This window comes from Mustela lutreola, chromosome 11, assembly GCF_030435805.1.
Source record: "Mustela lutreola isolate mMusLut2 chromosome 11, mMusLut2.pri, whole genome shotgun sequence".
NCBI classification, from domain to species: domain Eukaryota; kingdom Metazoa; phylum Chordata; class Mammalia; order Carnivora; family Mustelidae; genus Mustela; species Mustela lutreola.
Window position 1 is genome coordinate 71176465 of NC_081300.1, and position 20239 is coordinate 71196703.

The 20239-nt window shown below is 37.6% G+C and overlaps 1 protein-coding gene across 6 annotated transcripts in view; it reads left to right on the forward strand.

Annotated features, from left to right (window-relative positions):
• The window catches only part of TTC28 (tetratricopeptide repeat domain 28), a 646079-nt gene that overhangs the window by 223329 nt on the left and 402511 nt on the right, over positions 1–20239 (forward strand). Inside the window, exon 1 of one of the 6 annotated variants that reach the window (XM_059139721.1) lies at positions 8478–8626. The exons of 3 other annotated variants lie outside the window; for them this stretch is intronic. In XM_059139721.1, coding sequence (XP_058995704.1) covers positions 8555–8626 — 72 coding nt within the window. In that variant the 5' untranslated portion in view covers positions 8478–8554. Of the gene's footprint in view, positions 1–8477; positions 8627–14214; positions 14954–20239 lie in introns of those variants that run through there. 2 more of the 6 variants (XM_059139723.1, XM_059139724.1) reach the window with 2 other exon arrangements.

The following is a 20239-nucleotide window of genomic DNA, read 5'->3' on the forward strand; positions in this document are numbered from 1 at the left end:
CAGCCACCAGTGCTGGCTTTTATAAAATCTGGGCTAACTATAAGAGAATGACCATGGGTTCTAGGTTTCTTTGTTTCTGAGCATGCAGCTGGGGTACAGCTTCTTAGTCCTCTTTGCTTACTTGCTGAGTTAAACTAAATACTAAAATTCAAGATGTGCACTCTGAAGTATTCAGTCAAGGTCCCCTAACTTTTTCGCAAAGAAACCACCACAACATGATTAATCACTTTCCACCTCAGAATTAGTGAGGAGTTTAGGACCCAGTCTTCCCAATCCTCCCACCAAGAGCTCTGTAATTGCCCTAGAAGGTAAGATTGGGTGTAGTCGCATGGTGGTAAGAATGGCATTTAATATCATGCATTGTTAAAGCTACCATTTTTAAAGCACCTGTGCTATGCTAGTAGGCATCTCTGCTTGTTCTATATACATTCATTTAACTCATATCTAGGGAGGTGGTAGGTGTTACAGTTGCATTTTACAGATAAGGAAACAGGTTTAGAGAGGTGATGTGACTTACCTAGAGTCACACAGTGTGGCAGGGAGAGAGCTAGGATTGGACCAGCCCTTGTTTACCTCAAGATGCATGTTTTTCACCATTGTACTTGGGAATCTATCCAAGAAAGGTAAAGCCTGACTGCTGAGGCGATCTCAAAATATAAGGTCTGCCATAGTTTTGCTCCTGCATTTCTGGATACTGGCACCAAGATTTTCTTTTTCCCTCTCCTTCTTGAAGAAACATGATCATTTTATCTATCTTTAAATTCTTGGAGCATTTAGAATCTATGTTCTTTTAGGCTGTCTTTTGGGTTGTTAGCAACCTTTTAAAAAAAAATCTCTTTATGTATGTATCTAATCTCTCAACTATACTTCAGGCTCCTTGAGTTCAGCAACCATTTTCATGGTTTTTTGTTTTTGTTTTTGTTTTTTTGGTGCCAAGGATAATATAGTTGCTCAGTAAGTTTTTTTTAGAAGAGAGAAAGAGGGAATCTTAAGCAGGCTCCACGGCCAGCACGAAGCGCTATATGGGGCTTGATCTCAGAACTCTGAGATCATGACCTGAGCCAAAATCAAGAGTTGGACCCCCAACTGACTCAGCCATCTGAGCACCCCTCTCAATCAGTATTTGGTATAAAAGTAAAATAAGAACTATTACTTTGTAAAATTTGTATTTTTAGACTTTCATATTCTAAGAAGTAGTCAGAAGTTTAAATGTAAAAAAATTCAAAAATTTCAGTTGACTCATAGATATTATACTGTGGTGGATTATTAAAGAGCTCCAGATTATATTGGCACTGAATTCTGGTCTTTTGTAGAGAATATTAGGAAGGGGACAGTCCTACTTTCCACAAGATGTCTATGGCAGTCATTGTTAAGGCACACTACCAGAATTCATGGACCAGACTCCTGATTCAGGGTCACTATCCTTTTATTAATGTAACCTTATTGGCCTGGCAAAATATACTTTCCCCTGTTTACACATTAAGAAGCTATCATGTAGCACATTATTTTTATCTTGTCTTGCAGAAATGATAGTAATTAAAATGCTTATCTCATAGAAACATGTTTGTTTACAATTCTGAAGTATGCTCTTTAAAATCCAAGGATTAGTATCAGATAACATTGTGTAAATAAGACTGCAGTCAAAACCTGAGCAAAGCTGCTGCTGATTGGATTTTTTTCATTGCTTATCTAATGTTATTTTACTGTTCACACATAATAAAAGATCATTAATAGGAATATGCCATATAAGCTACATTAATTATGTCATTTGAGAATCATATGATGTATTTATCTTCTTATACTTGTCACATTAATATAACGTGAATCTAGCTTCTTAAGTGACTTCTCTGATGGAGCTTCATTTAAAGAACTTGTTTGGAAGATCACTTGTAAGGATTCCATCCTGTAAATTTGTGTCTTGAAAAAAGAATGTTAAAAAAAAAGAGTGTATTTCAAATCCCTATATTTTCTCTATGGCACAGTATTTTGTTTCTGGATTAGAAAGCTAAGTCTAAATTTTAACTTCACTAAATTATGTACTTATCCGCCTGAATGCTATACTATGCTAGTTATTATGATACTATTAATTTTGGACCACAGCTTCTATTAATAGTATAAAATTTGACAAAAAAATAATCAGACATTGTGGACAAAAGTAATTATAAAGAGAAGTCTCACAAATTTCATGATAAAGGTCTTTCTGCAAATCCGTTCTCTATACTATTCCCAGATCAGTGCAACCTAGGGACCCAGGTTTTAGTTCTGGCACTTCCCATGCCTTGTGTCCTTGGGCATGTCATTTAATCTTTCACATCTGACTCCCCACTGTTACAGGTTAGCACCTCATTATCACTTGCTGGATCTATTGCAAATGGCATCCTAATGATTTTCCTTTTTCTGGCCTCCTTTTCCCCTCTGTTTTTTTCTTCTTACTCCTTTTAGAGTAATTGTTAACCCGCTCCCCTCAATCTGTTCACATTATTCACCTCCTTCAAATCCTGCTGTGTCTCTCCGTTGTCTCATAGAGGTCTTCAAAGTAGGTAAGCACACCTTGGGTTAGGGCCTGTGCAAGAAAATGACTGGGATATGGGGAAAATATGAGAACGTCTGTTTTAATGTATTTTTTAATTTGAAAGAATAAGAAATAAATTAACTTTTACTGATCTTTCAGCATGGCTTGCCATTCGTGCCCTCATTTGTTCACAGGCCAACAGGGATTTGCAGTGGTGCCCACTCATTGTTCATGTCAATCATTTGTTCACCTTCAGTGTGCTGTGGGGTACTCTAGTTTCCATCATAAAAGATCTTGCCTTAGGTGGTTGGTTTTATTAGAAGAAGAAAAAAGAAAAATGTGGTGTAGATTGTATAGTGATGAAGAGATGGGCTCTGCAGCTAGACTGCCTGTGTTTGAATTATAGCTCAGCTGGCTTAGTAACTGTATAGCCATTACTTACCCTCTCTGTGCTTCTCATGTCCTCTCTACTGAAAGGTGAATGGCACCTAGCTCTTTGTGTGGCTTAGAGGATACAATGTAAATGTGTACAAGGAGTGCCTCACACATAAAATGTGCTTACCAGGTTTTTCCTGTGAGTATGACTCTATCCTACAGTGAAGCTGGCCGTGGCTCACCAGGCGCCTGTGCTTTTGCATTTACTCTTTCCTTGGCCTAGAGTACCTTTTCCTTGTCCTCTCCTTAACTTGCCTTCCTTTTGCCACTGGTCCTACCCTTAAGAGCTAACTCAGTCTTCTTCTTCTTAGTGAATCCTTCTATCATTGCTGTGCATAGTTGGCCGCACCCTCCTTTGACTATACTTGTATGGGCTACAGTCATAGCCCTGTACTATAATTGTCAGTGTGTCTGTCTCTACCTGTGTAAGTTTTCGAAGGCATAGGCACAGAGTAGGAATTGAATGAGTGAATCTTTGAAAAAATGTAATGTGTTTATTGGACAAGATGGTCAACGATCTTCTTCTTCTTCTTTTAAGATTTTAAATATTTTTTTTGACACAGAGAGAGAGATCACAAGTAGGCAGAGAGGCAGACAGAGAGAGAGGGGGAAGCAGGCTCCCTGCTGAGCAGAGGCTCTGATGCTGCACTTGATCCCAGGACCCTGAGACCATGACCTGAGCCGAAGGCAGAGGCTTAACGCACTGAGCTACCGAGGCGCCCCTGGTCAATGATCTTCAACCAGTTGGCAAGATTCTTCGACTTGCCAGTTACTGGAGATGCCCAACTTGCAAGTTTATCTCTACCCATTTCTCACCCTCTTAGAACACCATATGGACTATGAGTGAGGGTGATTTGTTAAAGGGGTATTCTTAACTATGCACCTATTAAAAATAAAGTCCAAGTGATGAGGTAGTGTTGCACAATATTGTGAATGTACTGAGTGTAGTGGTATCGTATAGTTTAAAATGGTTAATTTTGTATTATATGAACTTCCCCTTGATTGAGAAAAAAGGGGGGGACTAACAGTTATTTGTAACACATCAGTACAGCAACACCAAGGTTGTAAAACCCCTGGAGTAAATCTTTGTTTCCTTTAACCTGAAATATTTTTGATTCTGTAAGATTGGTAAGGAATGGTCATCTATAGAAAACTACTTCCAGGAACATTCGAGAAGCTGGGAATGGTTGATAGACTTGATAAGAAGTAAAGGAAGTCAGCAATGAGAAAATCTGATTTGGCACCTTTAGTGTTCAGGAGCTAGCCAGTAAACATTGCTGGTGTGAGAGGCTACAGTTTAATTGGCCCAACCTCAAAAAAGGGCGCCAGCAGCCACCTTCATTTTGCCAGTCAGTTACAGTGATGACATGCTGTGGAAAACACTGTGGAAGCAAGAAAAAACCTGAAGTCGTGGCCGGCTCTGTCAGCTTTTGCTTCCACAGTGAATTCATTAAAATATTAATAACAATGTATGTCTCAGCTTTAAAATTTGCTTTTATTGATATGTTAAAACCCTGTAGTGTTTTTGAAAGCTATAAAAATTATATCATTTAACTGACATTTTCAGGATTTACATGAATCTTTTGTCCTGAACTTCCTTGTTAGTGCCCCCTTCCCTTTTTGTTTTTTGTAGCTAAAAGGAGTATTCTCATTTGATTGAGTCCTTTGTTATTTATTGTGTTAGAATGTTGTCTTCATTGTTTTGAGTAGTCTGTGCTTTTAGCATATATTTTAAGAAAAACCAGAAAATTGTGTCCTTTGGCTTATATCTTCTTTGTAATAAATTTAGCATTCTAGAAAATGTACACGAAATTGGCTTGATGGCAATTGTCAAATCTGCCCATCAGCTTTTTGCTGGTAGATGTCTCTTAGTTTGGACTTCCATTTTTTATTTTTTAAAGATTTTTATTTGTTTATCTATTTGACACAGAGAGAGAGAGGTCACAAGTAGGCAGAGAGGCAGGCAGAGAGAGAGGGTGAAACAGTCTCCCCACTGAGAAGAGAGCCTGATGCGGGGCTCGATCCCCAGGACCCTGAGATCATGACCTGAGCCGAAGGCAGAGGCTTAACCCACTGAGCCACCCAGGCGCTCCTCAGTTTGGATTTTTAAAGGACTGAAATAAATTTCTCTAGCTTATTTCTGATTATGTAAGTAAATGTCCATTCATGAATGCACCCATATTTCTAGCATTATTTAATTGTGGGCTTTAATATTTTGGATTTCTATCATGTCAGGGACTGAGACTTGTAGAGGCACAGATTTTGAGGCAATTCTGTTAGAGAGCAGTTAACATTTAGAATAGGGTCAAAGTAGAATTGGGAGCCTAGAGGTCATTGTGGGGACTCACTGTGTTTGGGTATGTACTCTCTCGACATGCAATATACATACACTTGAACCTAGAAAGATAATAGCTGGGGGTAAGGAAGGAAGAAACTCATAAGGAAACTTGGTTGCACACTCTGGGATAACTTTGTTGTATCCCATATTGTCATACCAACACTGACTAGATTAGATAATGGGTTTCTTTTCCATTGACAAATGATTTTTTATTTTAGTTTGTCCAATGTGTGTGTTTGTTTTAAGGAAAATCAAAATACAACATTTTGAATCTGAAAACAGACCGAATGCCAACTTGTTTTATGTAACTAAAAACTGTGAGTGTCCATTATATTTATCTGGATCACTACTTCACTTCTCTGACAATCAGTTGTTAAGCATATTTTATATTTTTAACATTTATAAATGAGCACAGCAAGTATACATGCACACATTTCAGGATTACGCTCAGTTGTGGTATCTGTGAAAAACTATAGTGTTTAAGCCCAGACTTAGGAGATCTTTTTGGAGTTGTGTTTGTGGAATTGAGATTATCAGGCATAAATAAGATTGTTGTTTTTGAAGAGTAGAGAGAAGATGTCATAATGAGTGATTGTGGACTCATATTCATTTTGATTGAGTTTTGGGTCTTCATTACTTTAATAAATAGTTTTTTTCCAATAGAGGGTGGGCTTGAGAAAGAATAGATAAAATGCAAACCACTTTGTTTTACTTAATTTTGGTAAAGATTTTAGGTTGAACTGTGTGAAATTGCTGATGTTTGATCATCTTTTACCTAAAGAAATGGAAATTTAGTATGGTTCAATTAATACTTGGGGGTTAGGAATGGTGCTGATAAATATTGAAATTAATACTAAAATGTGTTTGGGGGATTAATTATGAATTAATTTCAAAGTCACTACGGTTCCCATGAAAAATTACTACAGTAATATTTAATTTGTCTATGGTGTTCTTGTGAATTTCTTGTTAACTCAAACTTAATTCATTAACTGCCAGCCATTGTTAAATTTCAATCATTTTTTGATGTGAAATTTTCTAAAATATGTTAACACATTTTCTGCCTTCTTAAACAGAAGGTACTAAGTGTGATTTAAACTTCTCTTGGTTACTTAGGATATTAATCACAGACATGAATTATTCTACTTTGCTATAATATAGCAATACTACTGAAGCTTTTAAGGAGTATAGAATTATTTGCTCCTATACTGAATTACCCGAGTGCTCTTTGTTTCTTTTAAAATACTTTTATATCTTCTTTGTACAGTGTTTTTCTTTCTTTCTATGTTGCCCAAAGTAATGCTGCTGTCATGTGCCTACCTCTTGCAGTTCTGTTGTGTGTATCTGTTTCCTGTCTGTGGTGGTTAGGAAACCCAGCTAACTGAGTCTTACTGTGATTAAGATGAAAGTAAGTACTGTGAATGAAGGTTTCTCTTATGAGTGTGTGAACTTTATAGAGTATGAACCGTGGCTTTCTATTTTGTTGGCATAGAGGTTTTTTGTTTTTTGTTTTCAGACTTTTTGGCTTTAGGCTGTGTTTTAAATAGTTGAGGTGGTTAAATCAGTGACCTTTTGATAAGTGAGGTATTTATTATGCTGTTGATGACCGAGAGTTAGATATATTTGAGGATGCACGGCCAAAGGAATTGAAAACATTTGAGTAATTTGATAAATAACACTATAGTTTTCTCGTCTCTGTCTTTGCTTTGGTATATCTGGCTTGGTATTTTAAAAAATAGCTTGTTCAAATATATACACACAGTAAAAGACTACGGCAGAAGAAACTAATAGCAGTGGCTCATATGAAGGTAGAATTGCATATCCTTAGGGAGTGTATGTGATTGCCTTTGAGAAGAAATGACCAAAGAATGTGGGATTTATTTTAATATTAATTAGTTACATATTAATTGATACAAATATTATTTTTATAGTGACACAAACATTACTTATTTTAAACAACTTCTTTGGCTTTAGCTTAGGCTCTTGCTAGACAGTATTTATGATACTGAGACTAAGACATTTTTAGAAATGAAAGCACCTTAAGGGGCACTTAGATTACAGATTAGGAAGCAGAGCACCAACTGGAAGGGTAAACTGGCCCCCTCAGAATCATGTAGCTATTCTGAGGCTGGCTTAAATCTGGGTATTCCAAGGAGAGACCATATCTACTGGAGTGTATTGCTTCTACTTCTCTAGTAATTTGGAATAGGGTTGGTCTTGTTTGTAAGAAAAAAAAAAAAGAAACCACTTACATGGAAGGTATAGTTCAAAGACACAAGAAATCTTTTGCTTTCAGATACCTCTTCTGTGACTTATTTTCCTAAGATTGTCCTTTGTGCTCATGCTTTAAAAAGCTAGAGTAAAATGCAAATATGATAGTAGCATTTGTTTGCTGTTTAATAGCTTTTTAAAAAATACTTTAATTTATTTGTCAGAGAGAGAGAGAGACAGAGAGAGAGCACAAGTAGGGGGAGAGGCAGACAGAGGGAGAAGTAGACTCCCTGCTGAGTAAGGAGCCCGATGTGGGACTCGATCCCAGGACCCTGGGATCATGACCTGAGCTGAAGGCAGCTGCTTAACCAACTAAGCCACCCATGCATCCTGCAATTTGTTAGTTTTGCTGTTGCTTAGCAAGACATTCAGGAATGGTATAAAGACCTTTAAAAAAAAAAATGTTACATTAGTCACCACACAGTACTTCATTAGTTTTTGATGTAGTGTTCCATGATTCATTGTTTGCATATAACATCCAGTGCTCGTTGCAAAATGTGTTCTCCTTATTACCCATCACCAGGCTCACCCATGCTTCCGTTCTCCTCCCCTGAAATATGTATAAATACCCTCTTGTCATAGCTGGTAGGGAGAGATTCTTGAGTCACGAGGACCTTCCTTAGTCACTGAGAGGCCTGCGTTGTGGTGGAGGATGGGGTCACTTTGATGGGGACCATGTGTAGCCAAGAAGCAGCATTAAGGGGGCTAGGAGTTCTGAAACACTGACTCCATCTTTGGCCCTCCATCTTATTCCTGCCAGTGCAATGACCTGCCTCATTGCTCCCTGTTCCAGGCCCCTGGAAGTTCATGTATGCCTTGACTGGAATGTAGGAAGGCTTGTTCAGATCTTCTTTTAAAGTGGCACACAGAGACTCCACTTTAGACAACTAGTAGAGGTCCTCTGGTGAATAGATGTGCCACTTGAGATAACTCCCCTGGGACTTCACCTCTGTGCCCTAGCTTTATAAAAGCTATGGCTTAAGGTCTGAACAGGGCAGAGAATGCGGTGGAGGCTGGGGCAGAGAATGGTTGTCTACCACCTGGATCATCCATCTGCCAGATGCCCCCTGTCAGTAAGTTGCCCTGAATAAAACTCTTTCTACACCTATGGGGTGGTTTGCTTTGGTTTTTGGTCTTAAAGTGCCTTCTTGGTCTGGAGAATATTGACCCTCCTCCTCCTTCTAACAAGGAGTCTGTGATTTAGGAGGACAGTTGAGAGTGAAAATAGAGGATATTGGCCACAAACTTCACATACTTCATAATTTCAAGGGAGGGCCAGTTCTAGGTCAGAGTAGTGGATACAAAAGGACCAAGAGTAAGGGAAGAAAAATTAATGAGTATTATCAATAAAGATCAAATAATGTCTCAGAAAAGTAAATGGTCTATGTAGGTTTACACAAATATGAAATAGACCTCACTGGTAAGTAAATCATATCAGGATGTACTTGTCTCTGTTCTAATTATTTCTGATGACAGCTATGGTTCTTGAGAAATTTTAATGAACCATATAAATGCTATCCCTTTTATGGTGGTCACGAAACAAACAATTTAGAAGAACTGGGTTATTATGGAAACCAGTGTATTCAGTAAATAAGTGTAACTGTGGGTAAATTGTCTGTGTTAATTTGAACAGAACTGTTTTATTTTTTAAAGTGGATACATAACAGATCTTTGCATTGCATTGTACAGACTTAAGAATGAACAAGAATGTAAAATTCCTAAAGCTAATTTTTAAATTATACATTTATATAATTTAAATTATAAATCTGTAGACTATTCTGCTGACAGAAGATTAAAAGAGGATAAAAATGTGGAGAAAGTAACTCAATTTCTTCATCTCTGAAAAATTTAAACAGAAAAATTCTAACTTTAAGAGATACCAGTCAAGGGGCGCCTGGGTGGCTCAGTGGGTTAAAGCCTCTGCCTTCGGCTCAGGTCATGATCCCACGGTCCTGGGATCGAGCCCCGAATCGGGCTCTCTGCTCAGCAGGGAGCCTGCTTCCCTTCCTCTCTCTGCCTGCCTCTCTGCCTACCTGTGATCTCTGTCTGTCAAATAAATAAATAAAATCTTTAAAAAAAAAAAAAAAAAAAAAAGAGATACCAGTCAAGGGGCACCTGGGTGGTGCAGTGAGTTTAGCCTCTGCCTTTGGCTCAGGTCATGATCCCAAGGTCCTGGGATAGAGCCCAGCATCGGGCTCTCTGATCGGCAGGGAGCCTGCTGCCCCCGCCCCCCACCTGCCTCTCTGCCTCTCTCTGTCATATAAATAAATAAAATCTTTAAAAAAAAAAAAAGAGAGATACCAGTTAAAGGAAGGAAGGATCTTCAGTTATAGGTCATTGACTATGTTATTACATAAGCAACACTTATATTGCTTATCAGGAAAGATTAATTGGCACAAAGTTTATATAATCTCATCATGAATGAGTTTTAAACACTGATATAAAAATGTACAAAATTTGGGTAAGTAGGACCAGATAGTTGTTCAGCGTTTAAAATGTTTAGAATTTCTTAATGGATTCTGTAGCCATTTCAGAGATTGTTTCAATGATATATACTTTCATTTTATTTTATTTTTTAAAGATTTTTATCTATTTATTTGACAGAGATCACACATAGGCAAAAACAGACAGAGAGGGGGTAGGAAGCAGGCTCCCTGCTGCACAGAGAGCCCAGTGCAGGGCTTGATCCCAGGACCCTGGGATCATGACGCAAGCTGAAGGCAGAGGCTTAACCCACTGAGCCACCCAGGCGCCCCAGTGATATATGCTCATCATTTGAAAGATAAGAATAATTTTAAAGCCCAAATTTCTTTTAAATGAACTAAGTGATTAAGCATTTACTAAAGCTGTTGGAGATGCAGATATAAATAAAATACATTTGCTGTGGAAGGAAGGGTGAGGCCAGTGCAAAAATACCTGAACTGTGGAGCGGTGTGTGTTTAGTAATCACCAGCGAGAGTCCATAAAAAGAGATGTCACAGCTGAGTTGGTAAAATAAGGGGAAGGATTTGGAGTTTGGGATAGAAGTTCATAGACCAAGAGAGTCTGCCTGGTAGAGTGGCATTTCACCTAGACTTGGTGGGCTGATTTTTCCCAGATGGAGATGAGGAGGCCATTTCAGGCAGTGAGAATAACGGAGGGAAAGACAAACTCTGAGCATGTTTTTACAACATGGTGAGGAATCCTAGTTTGGCTGGAGGATAAGCTTCAAATGCCAGCTGAAATCCGGACAGTAATTGGCCCCAAAGATGGTGAAATTAAGTTTTCACATGCTTATTCTCCTCCTAATGCTTGGTGAGTAACTGATTTTTCTCACACGTTCTTATTAAAGGAAAATGAAAAACTGAGTAGGTTGCAAGTGATGGGATTTTATTTGACTCTGCAAGGATTTTTATAAATACTACAGCAGCTGTTTATATGTTTTTCATGATTGCCCTATGCATATCAGAATGATTCTCTTCATTGTTTCTGCATAAGTCCACATTTGACTCAACTTTATCTTTGAATGTTTGCCATTCTCATTTTGTTTGTACTCCCTTGAGTAGTGTTAGTTACCTGATGATAGGAATATCATAAATTTGGAATTCCAAGCACTTCCAACTTCAGAATGTCATCTCTTTACTACACATATTATGTAGTACTGTTAAACAATCAGTTTGAGGTCTGTAGCACAATTCACAAAGCAACAAATCTCTCCTGTATTTCCAAATAAAGTCCTTGAAGGGAATATTTGCAGAATGTGCTATGGTGGTAAATTTAGAGAGTACAAGATAATTACTTGTAATTATGGCAATTTCTGTAAGGGAAATCATCTTAATTTGTTCCTACTAAGAAATAGAATTGCTCTACTCATAGCATTTGAATCTTTTTAGGAGATTAATGCTGTGTGCCTTCATTACTTTGAATGGACATTACAGCTTTTCACTGCATCTGAAATTACCCCTTTAATTCACGCTTCTGTGTGAATTTCTGTTAAATGCAGCCTTCACTTTTAAAATATCATATTCCAAAGCTCTTTTTGGAGAGAACTTACAAGTCCATCCTAAGCAAATTTTGAAAGAATAGTAGTACATCTCTACCAGGAGAATAAACTCCCAAAGAAGCCATAGTTTGGATGGTGAAAAGAGTCTTTAACTTGTGCTTGGAGCATTCACCTGTCATGTTATTCCCTGAAGATTTTAAAATTTAGATGGCCTTTAGGCTGATGGGTAATTACTATGGCTTAAAAGGAATGCTGTGTCTCGGCATTTTTAAGAAGACAGCATTCTGACTACTTTTTATTTTTAAGTATTTAATTATACTGTCTGGAAAGGTAACTTGTATGTAGTTAAGACAAAATTGGAGTGGGAAGAATGGGTTTATACTAGAATATAATTAATTGGAAAGAAGATTGAAACAGAAATGATGGACATATGTCTCCACAGGTGACAAAAGTACTAAGTATGGAAAGCTAACTCATTGTTAGGCTGAGATTGTCTACAAAAATAAGTGGTTTCAGTTTTCAGAGCTGGTAGAGTGGCTTAAACAATTCTGAGTTTTCAATTAGCACCTATTTCTTCACATTATACAGGAATTCTTTTGGCTGCATGGAGTTGAGACTGGGGACTTGGTGTTAAAATTTCTGTCTCCCTCGATGTCAGTTACAATACTTAGTAATCAGAAGTCATGCTCGAGTATAGCAGCTTGTAAGCTTGTAGGTAGGATCAGGCAGAGCTAGAGAGAGGCAAAAGCCACAAGTGACTCGAGTTGTTCTTAGATTTTGAAATGTCCTACCCTTTCTACTAAGAACTAAGCTTGTAGTCAAACTTGGGTTAACTGATTGAATAATTATTTCAATATGCATTTGTTGAGGACCCATTATGTGTCAGATGCTGACTATTTATTTCATAACGAGGAGGAAAAATGAGTAATGCTTAATAGTAACTCCGTTATCTCAAAATTTGGGATAGTTCAGTTTATCCTTATGAATGTTTGCTCAGTAAGTTAGTAATTACTGAATTTGAGAGAACCAACTAATTTACTAACTATAAGCACTCTAATAATTTATGAAGTGTTAGACATTGGGAGTACAGATACAGATATAACATGATCCCCATTCTCAAGAAGCTTACAGTCTAGACAGGAAGTCAGAAGAGAAAATAAATTATTGTAATACAATGTGATAACAACGGTACCACATATGGGGTGCTATGGGAACATTGAAAAGCTGGAGAAAGGAGGAGGAGGAGGTGAGGTGAGCTAAGCATTGAACTATGTATGGAAGTTGTCTAGGTTAATAACTGGTGTGTATTTCTAGAATAAAGACTTCCTTAACACTTATTCTTTCATTTTTATTACAGTGATTTTCAAAAGTAAACTAATTTATTTTAATTTAATTTAATTCATTTACTTGAGAGAGAGAGCATGAGAAGGGAGAGGGTCAGAGGGAGAAGCAGACTCCCTGCTGATCAGGGAGCCTGATGCAGGACTCAATCCCGGGACTCTAGGATCATGACCTGAGCCCAAGGCAGTCGCTTAACCAACTGAGTCATCCAGGCACCAAAAAGCAAACTAATTTTAAAAGGGTTCAGCACATTTTGATTTCATTTATTATTTCCATGTTATCATATCATAGTTTGATTTCTTTTTAATACTTCTAGAAGATAAGTATGCATTTCCTGTGTATTCACTTACAATTAGATTAGTTTTCGCAGTTGGATTCTTAATAAAATGAGTACTGCCTTTGGAAAAATGTCTATTCAGGTCCTCTGCCCATTTTTTAATCTGATTATTTTTTTGGTGTTGAGTTATATAAGTTCTTTATGTATTTTGGATATTAACCCCTTGTCAGATATATATTTGTAAATATCTTCTCCCATTCCATGGGTAGCATTATTGTTCTGTTAACAGTTTTCCTTTGCTGTGCAAAAGCTTTTTATTTTGATGTAGTCCCAATAGTTTAATTTTGCGTTTCCCTCGCCTTAGGAAACATGTCTAGAAATCTCTTCCAATGACCAGTGTAGAGAAATTACTTCCTGTGTTCTCTTCTAGGATTTTAATGGTTTTAGGTCCCACATTTAGGTCTTTATTCTATTTGAGTTTATTTTTGTTTATGGTGTTAGAAAGTGGTCCAGTTTCATTCTTTTGTATGTAGCTGTCTAGTTTTCCCAGCATTATTTATTAAAGAGACTGTCTCGGGAATTGCTTTGTTTCTTAATATATCTTTGTTTTTGGGTTAGATGAAAGAATTAATACACATAACCAATATGGAAATATTTTTTTCTTATGGGCTGAACTTAATTAGAAGGAAATAACAAGAAAAAAGGCAAAAGAAAGAATAAAATGAGAAGGCTATAGAAATATAGGGATGTAATAGAAAAATATTGGTAGCAGCAGAAAGGTTAAAAAATTCTTGTAAAGGCTACAAACTGTTATTAAAATGTGACATAGTGAAATCCATTTATCAGGTTCCTGGATTTAACATTTCCCTAGAGATAAGAAAATATTGCTAAGTGCCAAAGTATTTTTCTCACATTTAATTTTTACAGTACTTAAAACATTTTCCTACTTTTTTTCCTGAAAAATATTATGAGGCTTTCACTTTGTTATTAAAGGACTAAAAATTTTTAACAATGTAAAGTTAGATAAGAGAGCTGCTTCATTCCTTTAGTAAATTTCACAACTGGGAAAACATTTTCTCCTTCCTGATTTTTTAAGGGTAGGTAAGTTTGAGGTGGTATGGAAAGAATCTCTTAAGTTTGATGCTGCCTGTGATGGTGTGAACTGTGGTAATTAAGTCTCCAGTAAAGCTATGAATTGTTCAGTTGTTTGGTTACTTTTTTGTTTGTTTTTGATGGAGTGCTTTTCTTCTTCTTCTTTTTTTTTAATGTATTTATTTATTTGACACACAGAGAAAGATGGCACAAGTAGGCAGAGCAGCAGGCAGAGAGAGAAGGGGAAACAGGCTCCCCACTGAGCAGAGAGCCCAATGTGGGGCTCGATCCCAGGACCCTGAGATCATGACCTGAGCCGAAGGCAGAGGCTTAACCCACTGAGCCACCCAGGTGCCCCTGGAGTGTTTGTATTCTTTTTGAGCTCTCCTCGATGAAAGGGCATTTCTGAACTTGATTAGGGGGAGATCAGGAGGAGGGCCCTTGAGTCTGTCTACTCTTGCCGAATAGCTTAGATAAGAACAGGAACTGAGCGGGTGGAGCATGCTCTAAGTTTTGTCAAAATATTCTAGTTAGCTCTTGCTTGGTGCAGAACTCAGTGGTCCCCTTCCATCACAGCAGCCTTAGGAATCAGAAAGACACCTGGGAAATTGTAGAGACCCTTTGGGGTTAGAATGTGACTGTTTTAGATTAGAGATTCCTGGGGACAGCCAACTAACTGCATGAAGATGGATTCAGAAAACTGACTGTGTAAGTAAGACTTTATATTTAATTATATTAGTTAATAATGGTTTTTGCTTAGGTTTTTTTTTTTTTTAAGACTTTATTTATTTGACAGACAGAGATCTCAAGTAGGTGGAGAGACAGGCAGAGAGAGAGAGAGAGGAGGAAGTGGGCTTCCCGCTGAGCAGAGAGCCTAATGTGGGGCTCGATCCAAGGACCCTGGGATCATGACCTGAGCTGAAGGCAGAGGCTTTAACCCACTGAGCCACCCAGATGCCCCAGTTTTTTGTTTTTTTTTTAAACTTTGGTATTTGAAGTCTTGTTGGAACCGTCCTCAGCTGTACTGAAGAGAACAAAAGGAAGATTTTGCTGTTGTTTTCCTCTATTCCCCCTAGGTTAGTTCATTCATTGAGCAAATATTTACTAAGTGCTTACTGAATTCTGATGAGGGAAGCAACACACCTGTTGGTGCCAGTGAGATGGTGACAGTCACTATCCAAGTGACAAACTGACTAACCCCAGGCCAAGTGAGACTTTACTGGAAACAGCTCTGACACAAACACAGGAAATACTACTGGGCTCTGTTAGCGAGGAAAATTTTCCCTTACTCTGTCTCCATAGTCCCCCATTCCATTTCAGTTTTATCAAATTGAACTCCTCAGGGCCTCTCACACCCTCTTCTCTCTGAGGCTCTCTGAGATCCACCAAGCTGAATTAATTCTTTCTTTCACTGCACTGTTTTAAATCCTTATTAGGGCAGTTACTGGGGTTTGATCAGTTGATCAGTGAATTGATTGATAAGTTCATTCGTTCAGCATATGTTTGTTAAACATAATGAATCAGTCATTCAACATATCAGAAGAAGGGGGCTGATGAGTAAGACTCTATCTCTGTCTTCAGTGAGCTAATTGTGCATTGCTTATTGCTTGTCTATGCCGCTAACTCCTACTACGTCTTAAACCCATAAAGAGCAGTGATGGTTCTTACTCCTCTTCTCCTGGGTGCCCAGCACAGCACCTGACTATAACAAGGCATTCAGCAAGTGCCTTTGAATATATTGAATTTGTTTTTGTTTCTGTCACAAAGAACTGAAGATGCATGGATATTGCTCCATTATAGTTGAAATTTGTATAATAGGCTTATATTGGAGGAAACCAGACAGCTTATATTAAGTGACACATCCAGCTGTATTTAGTAAGTCTGTAACAGATGAGTTCATATTTGATACTTTTATGTTAATTTACAAGCCACTGAACTATTGTGACTTACTTTAGCTTATTTTAAATAAACTGAAAAACTGAAGAAATATGTATTTGAAATATAATTTGTAGTAGAAACAAAGGGTTGGATCTTTGTTTATCCCGCACAATGATTTAGTAAACAATAGAGTCAGATGTCAAAAGGCTTTTAGGTCACTGGTTGAGTAGAGTTGTGGTTTATTATTTACCTTTTGCCTACCACAAATGTTCTTCTAATCCAAGAACCCAGAGTAAATGTTTGCTGAGAGTCTCTGCAATGCCTAAACAATGAAATATTCACATGCTTTAGTGGTAGCAAAATTGAATGGCAAACAGCTGCCAGCAGCCATTCCTAACTGATCGAATCCAGGAGGTTTGTGAAAGGGGAACATATGGATAGGAGCTAACTGGAAATTAGCAAAGATCTAAATGTTTGACTAAATGTGGTTATAGTTTGGTATGGTAAAGCCCAGAGGTGAGAAATGACCTCGTATCAAAGCCAAGTGGTGAGAAAGAGCTTTACTGGAAACAGCTATGGCACAAACACAGAATTAGGTATGAGATGCTTTTTCCTGGGACTACATTCAAAGGAAGTTGTTATTAGACTTACACTATGGCCTGAATAATGATATAATACTTCAAAATGACCTAAAAAGGCAAAATTTCTGCCAGGGTGTAGTTGGGAAGCATATATTACTATCTAATTATAATACAGTGTTCTCAGTTTTTTTTTTTTTTTAAAGATTTTTATTTATTTATTTGACACAGAGAGAGAGAGAGAGATCACAAGTAGGCAGAGCAGCAGGCAGAGAGAGAGGGGGAAGCAGACTCCCTGCTGAGCAGAGAGCTCAATATGGGGCTCGATCCCAGGACCCTGAGATCATGATCTGAGCTGAAGGCAGAGGCTTAACCCACTGAGCCACCCAGGTGCCCCCTGTTCTAAATATTTTAATGAAAGTATATACTACAAATATGGGACCACTGAGAATGGAATTTATTTATTTATTTTTTTAAGATTTTATTTATTTATTTGACAGAGATCACCAGTAGACAGAGAGGCAGGCAGAGAGAGAGAAGAGGAAGCAGGCTCCCTGTGGAACAGAGAGCTCAATTCGGGGCTCAATCCCAGGACCCTGAGGTCATGACCTGAGCTGAAGGCAGAGGCTTTAACCCACTGAGCCACCCAGGTGCCCCTGAATGGAATCTTGAGGGAAATAGAGGTTTCCCACCTTTGCAGAAGGTTTTGTTTCAGACAGAAAAACCTATGCAGCATTATAGGCAGAAACAGGAAGGTGTGAAACACTAGAACACATTTGTTTAATACTTGTTTGTTTATTGTGGGAGTGTAAAACATGATGGGTGTAACTAGTAAGAGCCTAATTTCCTGTATTCCTTGATATAAATAGTACTAAAAAAATGATAATCAGGAAAATGTATTTCTTTCGGTCTTAGTCATATTTTCTTACTTTTTTTTCTCTCTTTTGAGAGAGTGTGCACATGCAGTGGGGGAGGAGCAGAGAGAGAGGGAGAGAATCTTAAGCAGATTCCATACTGAGTGCAGAGCTGAACACCAGGCTCAGTCTCACGACCCCGAGATCATGACTTGCACTGAAATCAAGAGTTGGACACTTAACCCACAGAGCCACCCAGGTGCCCCTTAGTCATATTTTCTAAAGTTTAATGCAGCATCTGTTAAATGAATGCAAGAACAACCTTTCATTGCATCTTTTCATATGCAGTTATTTTATTAGGTATTTTTCCAACTTATTTCATAAGGTTACTTTTACATGAGCTAAATATACCAAAGAGCCTGGCATTTCCAGATGTAACATTCAACATCCAAATTTAAATGGCTCTAGTGATCCCAAAGAGTGATAATCTGTGATCTTGATAAAGCACACAGTGGACCATGTGTCACCTGTGAGTTGCTTAAGTTCATAGGAGAGCGTAACTGGCTACCCAGCAACCTCATGTTAACCTCTTTACAATACACATTTGCATTACTGCTAGTGTCCCCTGCCTCCTCCCTGCTATGCAGTGTCCTCCATCCTCCTCTTCCTTACAATGCCTGTGTGCTATCCAGTGGCCATCATCAGCACTTGGAAGCCTTGCTCTGGTTTTGCACAGACAGGTGAGGTTAATGTTGTTCCTATAATGGTGGACCTTAATGGACTTCAGAGTTTATTTGCATGGCAGAATTTATTTTAATTGCCTCATAAATTCTTTTAGTCTAGTATTTATAGAACCATTGAGGGTCTGAAAAGGGTTATCTAAAATTTTCAGTCATATCTTAGTGAATTTTGCAGGGGATTTGGAATGATTCAGAGGTCTTTAGGAATATCAGGGATCTGTAGCAGTTTCAAGTTTTTGACTGTTAATCTAGAATCTTTTTTATCTCAGATACATGGTATGTAATAGCTATATTTTCTTCATAAAAAAAAAAACTGACCCGTGCTTTTGGTATTTTGAGTGAAGACTGGAAATGAGCAAATGATAATAAAAGTAATTTGTATTATCCATCGATAGAAGTTGTTAATGTTAACAATATATTTAAAAAAATATATATAATTGATTTTAAAATAAAAATTAGACTTTTAGTATTTATGAAATAAGGGCTTCCTGAGTTTTAAAATGCTTTCAAGCCTCTTATAGAGGCAAGGATAAAACTTATTTAATGTTATTGGATGGCAAAAGGTATGGACTAAGAATTTAGAGATATATGAGATTTTAAATTACATATGAAAAAAATGTGTTTGTGGTGTTGAATTACATGGTTCCAAAAGCAGCTTTTGACCATTAACCTCTGAATCCCTCTGAATTCCTCTGAATCATAAGGATGTATGTTTGCCCATTTGTATATAACCCTCCTTCCCCTGCTTACTGCTCATCAAAGCCATTTATCAGAAAAGGCATTCAGATTTAAAGTGAGAGGAAGACCACTTCCTTTTCATGTTCTTGAGCTCTACATTATTATTATTTTTGCGTTGAATATAACATTTGGTGCTTTGTGGACTTATCAGAGATACTTCTATTCATTCACTCCTCTTCTTTCCTCTTTAAAAATTCCAATGATTATTTTTAAGAGAAATACAAGTGAAGATCATAACATCCCCAATGAATCTGTTTAAAGATTATATATTAGGGGCACCTGGGTGGCTCAGTGGGTTAAGCCTCTGCCTTCAGCTCAGGTCATGATCCCAGGGTCCTGGGATCGAGCCCCGCATCAGGCTCTCTGCTCTGCAGGGAGCCTGCTTCCTCCTCTCTCTCTGCCTGCCTCTCTGCCTACTTGTGGTCTCTGTCAGATAAATAAAGAAAAAAAAATCTTTAAAGATTATACATTAGACCACATTTCTTGCTTTTTTTTTCCCCCCTTGACTATGTACTTATTATAGCTCTTCCTGATTTGCAATAGCAACCATAGGCATTTTGTTAAATGCCTTAAACAACTATATAATTTCATCAGTTCTTGTGTAAATGATATTTCTTCTTTAAGTAGATAATTAGCCATAACTTGATAAATATTGCTAATATATATGGAAAAAATATTCCAATCTCATTAGTCATCAGAGAGATATGATGTACCTCTTTTGGACTCCTATTTCTTTTGATGATGTGCTTCTTTGTAATTTTTTTTTAAGAAATCATTAAATTACCCTGTAAAATGGAACCAAAACAATTCTTTTTTTTTAATGTATTTCTTTTTTAATTAACGTGTAATGTATTATTTGTTTCAGGGGTACAGGTCTGTGAATCATAAGGCTTACACACTTCACAGCATTAATCATAGCACATACCCTCCCCAATGTCCATTACCCAACCACTCTCTCCATACCTCCCTCCCCCCCGGCAACCCTCAGTTTATTTTCTAAGATTAAGAGTCTCTTATGGTTTATCTCCCTCCTGATCCCTCTTTAATTTTTTTCCTTCCCTACCCCTCAAACCCCCCACTTTACCTCTCTGCTTCCTCATATCAGGGAGATCATATGATAATTGTCTTTCTCCGATTGACTTATTTCGCTCTGCACAATACCCTCTAGTTCCATCCACGCCATTGCAAATGGCAAGATTTCTTTTC